Source organism: Sorex fumeus, unplaced genomic scaffold (genome assembly GCF_029834395.1).
Source record: "Sorex fumeus unplaced genomic scaffold, SorFum_2.1 ptg000006l, whole genome shotgun sequence".
NCBI classification, from domain to species: domain Eukaryota; kingdom Metazoa; phylum Chordata; class Mammalia; order Eulipotyphla; family Soricidae; genus Sorex; species Sorex fumeus.
The window spans coordinates 20,752,250-20,760,909 of NW_026606063.1; the positions used below are offsets into that span (position 1 = coordinate 20,752,250).

Sequence of the window (8,660 nt, forward strand, 5' to 3'; positions counted from 1 at the left end):
CAAAAGCTTATCATCTGCTTGTCATCTACTGAACCTTTTTAGTGAGGTCCTAATTATCCAACAATGATGCTAAATCTGACCACGTGAAATATGTTTTTGCTTGTTTTAATGCAGGTCTCACAAAAACAAAAGATTTATTCTTCCTGAAATTTGTATGAGTCTCTAAGAAAGTCTTTTTTTGTTTGTTTGTTTGGTTTGAGTTTTGGGCCACACCTAGCAGTACTCAGGACTTAATTCAGGCTCTGCTCTCAGGGGTAGCTCCAGGCAGTGCTCAGGAAACCATACAGGGTGCCAGGGATCGAACCTGGGTAGCTTGTGTGCAAGGTAAGAAGCTGACCTGCTGTACTATCACTTCAGCCCCTCTAAAATCTTTTTGGATTTCTGAAACTAATCTGCTTCTCATCTTCTAGCAGTTTCATGATCTGAGTATATAAAACTTAGGGTAGCAGCATCTGTGAAAAGTCTATATATTTTTAAGGTCCTGAAATAGGTTCTGAAAGTGAGTTTTCATGAGCATACCCTGGAGTCCAAAAGAGGTAAGTGGAGTGTTCTTGAAATCTAGAAGAGGTGACACCCAGACCCCTCACAGACAGGGTCACAGGCTGATGTCAAAATTTGAAGAAAAGAAAGGATTTCACATATTCCCCCATTGCTAGAGAAGAGGAAAAACACCAAACGGAGACCATTCTCAGGCAGTCATAGAGATCAGGGGTTACCTGTCTTCCATAGAATAGACACTTTGCTTTGGGGACAGAGAAGGCAGACTTGAGTGAGATGCATTTTCAACTTATTTCCCTAGAATTGTTTGGAATATTCCAAATAATCACTCCTGAACTCCAGTCCCCAGCCCAAGCTGTGATCCAAATTCCAGACCCAACCTCCTCTGATAATTGAAATATGGCTGGCAGCAAATCAAAGATAATTCTTACTCCACAAACCTATTACTCCTCCGCAATTCCTGACTCCAGTATTCACCATCCTCCAACCTAATCGTTAACCTGGATTTGTCCTTGAGAACCTAGTAATTACTATTTTCCCTCTTCTAACTCCTGTATCTTTCAGTCACCAAATACGGTGGACTGCATTTTAGCTGAGTCCTCAAATCTCCCCATCTCCTCCCTCCAAATCTCACCCCCCATTCCCGAACACTCCAAATTCTGTGCTTAAGGCTCTTACTGCTCCTGTATCCAGTCTTGAATTCTTATAATACCCTTCATTGAAATCACAGTGCTGGATTGCTTAATTCTTGTCAAGTATTTATTCTGCAAGAAAGAATTTCTAACATCATAAAACCTACAGTTTTTATCCTGTCCTGACCATATCATTGGATAAATCATTTTATTCACACCTTAAACTTTATACTACCTGAAATAGGACTGGAAATTCTGAGTGCCCATTGTCCTTCCATAGTTTTAAAGATCTATGTTATCTAGTTTTTTGGCATGTTTTATAATAACACTTCACACTATGATTATAAATGATGTGCCTGTCTTTTTCCACTTGGCCAGGAGCTCCTTCAGGAAGATGGACAGAATTTTTGTATTCTGGGGCTTGATCCTGTCCTTGGAAGTCATCAAGCTAAGAGTGGTGTATCCACCAAATGTCTGTAGCCCCTCTCGAATCCTCACCCATGCAGTCAACATCTCTGATTGACTACAGCTTTTTGTCCTGATGAGACTTTATGTGACCATGACCCCCGTATGAATCACAATCCTGTGCTACAGGCTAACTGTATCAAATTATTAGGGTTCAGCTGGCCTTTCAGATGAAAAAAATTGGCATACCAGAAGTATACCCACAGAAAATGTCTCTAAATGACTTCTATAAAGAGGCTCATTGTATTCCCTAATCCAATATGGATATCTAAGTTTTAAGTGAATGATTGAATTCTTTGCAGAAAGCGTCTTCCCTTGCCAAAGAATTAGTCTAGGCTATGCATAGTATAATGTTATCTTGATCAATGTCATTTTCATGCATTTCTCAAATTATGAATGTTATATTCCAAAGCATAAAAAACTAAAACTTCATGTAAGTTAACACAGATACTAATCTAGAAGACATGATGAAACCTGGCCATTGCCCTAAGTGGTTTATATGCTTGACTGTTGTCTTTTACCAATCCTCCGCTTGTCTATTAAGGGAGACACATGAATCTGTGCGTTAAAGTTTATCTCACAATACCCTTATACTATCAGGAACAACACAAAGAAGTAGTGGTTGCTTCTCCCTGGTGAAGGTAATGAGGTCAAAGGGGTTTCCTAGAGTTAGTGATAGTCAACTGAGTCCTAAAAACATTTGTCAGAGTTTGCCTGTCAAAGAGCTGAAGGAGAAAAGGCATTCTATTGGATTTATAATTCAATGAGTCTCAACCGTGTACTTAACTTCAGGCAAAACCTGCATCTGGCTCTGGAGTATAAGATCAAAATCATAGACGTGCAACTTAATGTCAGATATGTGAGATGTTCACTTGCAACAACATAATGTGAAAAATGATCCAGAACCTTCTAGAATCCCATAGAGAAACTCCCTAACTTGAGGATTTAGAAGAGTTTATTGGTTATTTTTTATGCTTCGTTTCTCTAGACAGAAATAATGTGGTATTACTTGGGATAGATGTTGTTTTGATAAGATTATAGAATATTAACAGAATGTTCTTTCTCTATTCAGATGAAAGGCTGCATAAAGGTTTTGAAGGAGCAGGCCCCAGACAGCGTGGAGGGGCTACTGAATGCCCTCAGGTGAGCTGCAGCCCTGTGGGATCCACCTGAGGGGCTATAAAAACTTCACACTGATGACCAAGCTAGATGCTGTTTGAGACCAAGGGCTAAAGCCCAGGTGTAACTTTGGCATGTCTTAGGACAGTCCTTCCCAGCACCTGCTTGAGATCATTTTTATGACCCTGGGGGTCATACAGATGGTCTTACAGATGGAAGGAACTGAGATTTAGAGAAGTCAGATAACTTGGGAAAAAAATTATAGGGCAAATGGCCAAGCTCTAGACTACATCTGGGTTTGCATGATGACCCTCAATGGACTCCTCAGAATAAGATCAGAATGAGATCATGCCCATCTCACTTCCCTCTTATTCTGTGGTTCTCAAGCCTATGTACGAGAGCAATGCAGGTAGCTCCAGAAAATACTGATGTCACTCAGACCAAGTGAATTCAGATCTCTGGAATGAGACCTCAGACACCCATGTTGTACTTTTTCATTGGTTCCCCAATTTCCTAGGTGATTCACGTGTGTCATGGCTGCCACAGTGAAGATTCTTGATCCATATCCTCTAGATGCCCAAGTCTTCCACACTTATAACATCTAACAATCACACACCTCTCTCTTCCCAAGGAAACATGTAATTTATCTACTTCCTGGAAAGGATTCTTATTTAATTGTGAAACACTTAACAGGAATTTGTGGCATTCATAATATTTTGTAAATCATTTCAGTGCTGGAATGATTTGGATTGTAATCCAAAAGATTTATGGACCCTGCCGTCTGACACCATTAATATTCCTCTCTTGCACCATCTTTGTACGTACAACTCATATTCAAAGGTGGAATATATCAATACTCTTCCACTATATATATAATACTTCTACCTATATACAACACTTAGATTTTATTCCTTACTCCCTGGCACTTGTTTTCATTTTTTAAGCATTACTGCATGGAGAGATAAGACTGTTTTCTTATAATTAATAAATTAAGAAGCAGAGGCACACATGACAGGAATAAAAATGTCAGTTTGTGACTTTATTAAGTCATCACACTTTAGAAAAGATACAGCAGGAGTATAAGTATCTTAACATTCTCTGGAAGAAATTAGGGCCTTTTCCAATGGTATCTATATTACAGAAGGTAAACTTTCCATAGTGGTCAGTGAACTTTAACTTCTTAATTGTTTTAGCCTTCCAGTAAAATTTCAAAAGCAGGCACTGTGCTGGTCTGAATTCCCTCAAAGTATTGGCATTTGTGTCTTCTTTTTGCATAATACTGAGGTCAAAGAGGCTTCGGTGGCAGCTGAATATGGGTTCAAATCTGAAATCATAAACTGTTCACTGGAAGATTTGTGATCTGAAATGCATCACTCAACAATTCTGAATCTAATTTCTATAAAGTAGAATGCTCACCTTTCCCTCTGACTTAGTGTGAATGGAATGAAAACTTACATGGAATGCCTAGGACATGGTCTAGATATCATTACATGTTAATTTCATTTAGCTCAGTGGGTAGGGCATTTGCCTTGCACTTGGCTGACCCAGGTTCGATTCTTCCGCCCCTCTTGGACAGCCCAGCAAGCTACCGAGAGTATTCCGCCTGCACGGCAAAGCCTGGCAAGCTACCTGTGATGTATTCAATATGCCAGAAACAGTAACAAGTCTCACAATGGAGACATTACTGGTGCCCGCTTGAGCAAAATCGGAACAGGGGGAGGACAGTGCTATAGTGCGACCAGGTTCATGTGCGAATTTGTACCACTTTGTTTACTTGCATTTGTGCCCCCTGGTGGTGACAGTGATGATAAGTATTAATTACCATCAAAGGAGAAAACCAGGAGCATTCAAGTTTTGAGTAGTAATGCTATGCAAATCCATACTTTGAAATTTGTAACACAGCAGGGGTATCCGAGGTGATCAAGATTCTGCATGCAATCATGAGAAGTGTACCTCATTGTAAAATGAGATTGCTTGTATCTCATCTATGTAATTATTTGATTAAGTAAAAGATCTCTGTGTTTAATAGCCAAAATACAGAATTCCTTTGGAGGGAAGAATCAAATATTCAATCTGAGAATAACTGTGAATTGAAATGTGAGTCTTCGTCTACCCTTGATTTATAAACATCAGCTGTTTCTTCTGTGGCAAGGAAGGGCTGGTGACTCACTGAAGCTTTATGGGGTCCTATTTACACGCTGATCTCCACCTTTCTCCATCCAGGTTCACTACAAAGCACTTGAATGATGAGTCGACTTCCAAACAGATTCGAGCAATGCTCCAGTAGAGCTGTATTCAAAGAAGAGGATCTATGTACTGACCTCAGAAGATGTATATGTTTACATAATTTAATACAGATTGATGTTAATACTTGTGTATTTACATAACCGTTTCCTTCTTGTCACTGAAATATATGGACCTTAATTTGTATCTTGACTCACTCAACCCCTTCAGAGCAGAAATTGACTTGAGAGCCTTACCTTTGATGTCTAAAACAAAACCCTCTTCTCCAAAGGCAAAATTTGGAGACTTTTGATTTTTGCTACTGGACTCCTTTAACTACACCTATAACAATCAGAAACCCCTAATAGTTTGTAGTAGTGTTTTAATTCTAGATCTGTAATCTCTCTGAGGAGTTATAGAAACACAGTCTTTGATTTGCCGTGTTAGCTCAGCTACAAGAAACACAAGTGTTACCCTGACATAGGAAGAGAGGAATTAGAGAGAAGAAAATGCATGTGGAGATGCAAACCCAAGTGTTTTGAATTCAGCACAACACCCCCCCCCCCCATTTCCTCAAACCACAGTGCAACTTTTTAATTTGCACATATATTATTTATTGTCATATTCTCTTCCTGTCAAAATTTACATGCCTCTAATATTCTCCTTGGGTTTTGCAAGGAGCAACTTAGCTGTGTTTGAAGCAGTTAGTAGGAAATAAGTGAAAATAGATAAATGTGCTGCCGAGGCTGGGCGAATGAATGTGGTTAACCTGAAAACTGGGATGATATAGAAAAAGAACATCTAAGCTGCAGGATAGTTCTCTCTTGCTTCAGCTCTGTCTACAGCAGGCTGGGGAATAGCCAATCAATCAGCAGGTCTGATGAGATCCACTGAAATCTTGTGGTCTGACCCTGTACTTGATGGGACAGGTGTATGCTTTTCATTGGTTACCTGTGGCCTGTCTATTTATATTGCATGGCCATAAATATTATGAATTTTCAAATATCCCCTGGCAGAATAAAAGGTCCTTCCCTCTACTCCCCCAGGTCTAAAATGGCAGGAACCCTGGCTTTGAAATGGTGGGGAAACTTGTCTGAACTCCAGTTATCTGTGGAGTGCTGGATGCACAGTTCTTCCTCTTCCTATAGACCATTTATGTGGTAGCACAGGTTTAGAACCACGTGAGTTGCTATAAACTGAGGATCTGGAGAGGAGAAAGCATTTGCATTATTTTATTACGTAGTATTTAAAGGGCAGGTCCTTTTCACTCTCACTGCTATCTTGTTGTAATGTGCAAAACTCTGGTCTGAGGACGTAGATTCATGCCTAGCCCTAACGATACATGGCCTGACTTGGGAATTTATCTAAGCTCTCTGTATATCACCTTCCCTAATTATATAGTGGGAAATTAAAGCAAACCATCTCCAAGATTCTTGTAAGGCTACAAGTCAATAAAATGACTATTCTCACATTCCTTGGTAAGTAAGGTCTAATAAGTATTATCACACCTCATTTTAATGATTAACAACATCACAAGGCCTATCTATAGTCATTCTGTCTTCAGATCCAAGCTTAGAGGGGAACCCTGTCAATTTTCCATTCTGATGTTTAGTGGGTAGACAGCAGATGATGTCAAACAGGATCACCCCAATGTAGGACTGGATCCCATACTTCCTCAACCTTCACTTCATGCTTTTTCCTTTTCACCATGTGGCCTATGCATATATCCTAAGGGATAAGACTGGACACTTTTAAATAAATCTTCATGGTGGCCTGTACAATTACTTGCCAATTTCCGATAGAAGGAAATAGTGCTTGTGAGTGACAATTCTGGAAGTTGGATCTGGGAAGATCATGGTTTGGTATCACTCACAATATTTCAGAAATGAGCCATTAGATACTGTTGTTTTCCAGACATTAGGGACCAGCTAACTTTCCCTGGAGTCCTCTAAGACAAGGGGAGACATATTCTTGTTTTGTTTTATCTTTAACAGAGAAATCTACTCAAGTGACAGATATACTGGTCTGCATCTAAATGTCTGTCAACCAGGAGAGAAAAGGCTCTTTCTTTAGGACTTTTCAAGATGAACACGTACAGTTGTTTGGATAAGAATCTCTTGTCAGAACAGAAATATGCTAGATGGCTTCCAAACCCAGAGACTCTAAGTTCTGAGAAAAATCCATAAAATGGAGCAACTTATAAAATATGCAGCTTGAGTAATGATCTATTTGATAGCAGGTGATAGTGATGAGCATAGCTTGTGGGCAGCTATAAATTTGAGCATCCTTGACAGCTGTCAAGACTAGAAGCCAAGAGAAACTCAGTGTTGCTCACATTGAGTTCAGTTTCCTTCTTCATCATTGAGGAGGTTTGGGGAGGTAAAAGGGCATGCAGAATAAATAGTTGAATAGATTTATCATTTTTATTCAGAATTTCTATTAAATTGGACCAAACATAGGAGAAGGCTGCTGGCCTGCCCCAATTTAACCAAGCCATCTACTCAAAGCCAGATTCATGTGTAGTACATGGATTCGTAACAGCCCAGACCCTGAACTATTGCCTCTGATGACCAGGAGGATAGATTAATTGAATGTCTGTGATCACTAGTAAGTGATGGGCCTTTGCCCACTCTAGAGTACTTGTGGGAGACAAATTCTTTTAATATGCTGTCCTCTAGGCATTAGAAGTCTTTCAGCAATCATATTTATGTCTGTATGTGCTGCATGCACATGTGTCCAAGACTCATGGATGGCAAAGGGCAATGTGCTGGAGATGCATCCATGTCAGTGTTAACTCTTTCATATTTGGTGTCTCATAGGTTTCAAATAAACAGTGTTTTCCATTACTCAGATATTTATTTTTGGGCAAACAACAAGGTGAAAATAACTTTTCTTAGATGCACTGCTACACTGGCATTATAACTTCATTCTCGTAACAGTTTATGTGCCACTAGGAGTTGGTAGTAAACAAAAGTTAAAGTGGATATGGGTATTTTAAATTATAGTGACCCCTTAGGACTAGAGTTTTAATTAACAGAACAGCCTGGGTACTATATTTTAATGTGTTACTTAATATTATGTTCCATCAATATTCATTCCTAGGGATCGCTATTATGTCAAGATATAAGTAAACTGAGAATTTTTTGATGCATCATTTCACTCAAGTAAAAACAATTTCGTGCTTCTTCAAAAGAAAAATTAGACCTATTCAATCTTAGCAACCAATTGTGATGTACAATTCAGAGACTTATGATTTAATCTTGTAGCCTAGCAGCTATAACTTTTTCCAGATATTACAATAAATATTGGAATTTTATCTTAAGAAAGCAAAATCTGTGCAACCTAGTGTCCCCACTATATCTTTAAAGGCTGTTGCATACACAAAGCTGTTTTGAAGTTGTCATATGTTGTTTGCGGAAGTCATTGTAATTTTTTTTGCCTGCTTTGCCTCTTTTTGTACAGAAGTTTTCAGTGTGAAATGAAAATTAAAGTTTGGTACATATATTTAAAAACACACCTCTATTTAATGTGATGCTCAAGTTTGAGTGCATGATAAACACATGATCATACATACTTGCTAAAGGCTTATATTTGCTTAGCAACTGCTCTGAGGATCAGGAAATCACTGTGTCTTCTTTACCTCTCTAAGCCTTAGTTTCTTCCTAAATAGCACCAAACATACAAAATATACTGCTATGGGTAAAGGTAAAGGTAAAGGTAAAG

At 38.9% G+C, this 8,660-nt stretch overlaps 1 protein-coding gene across 4 annotated transcripts in view; it reads left to right on the forward strand.

The window, feature by feature from the left end:
- CYRIA (CYFIP related Rac1 interactor A) overlaps positions 1 to 8,449 on the forward strand; it is a 109,897-nt gene extending 101,448 nt beyond the window's left edge. For all 4 annotated transcript variants that reach the window (XM_056123425.1, XM_056123408.1, XM_056123400.1 and 1 more), the window contains exons 11-12: positions 2,668 to 2,738; positions 4,938 to 8,449. In XM_056123425.1, coding sequence (XP_055979400.1) covers positions 2,668 to 2,738; positions 4,938 to 5,001 — 135 coding nt within the window. In that variant the 3' untranslated portion in view covers positions 5,002 to 8,449. The remainder of the gene's footprint in view (positions 1 to 2,667; positions 2,739 to 4,937) is intronic.
- Positions 8,450 to 8,660: the final 211 nt, after the last annotated feature.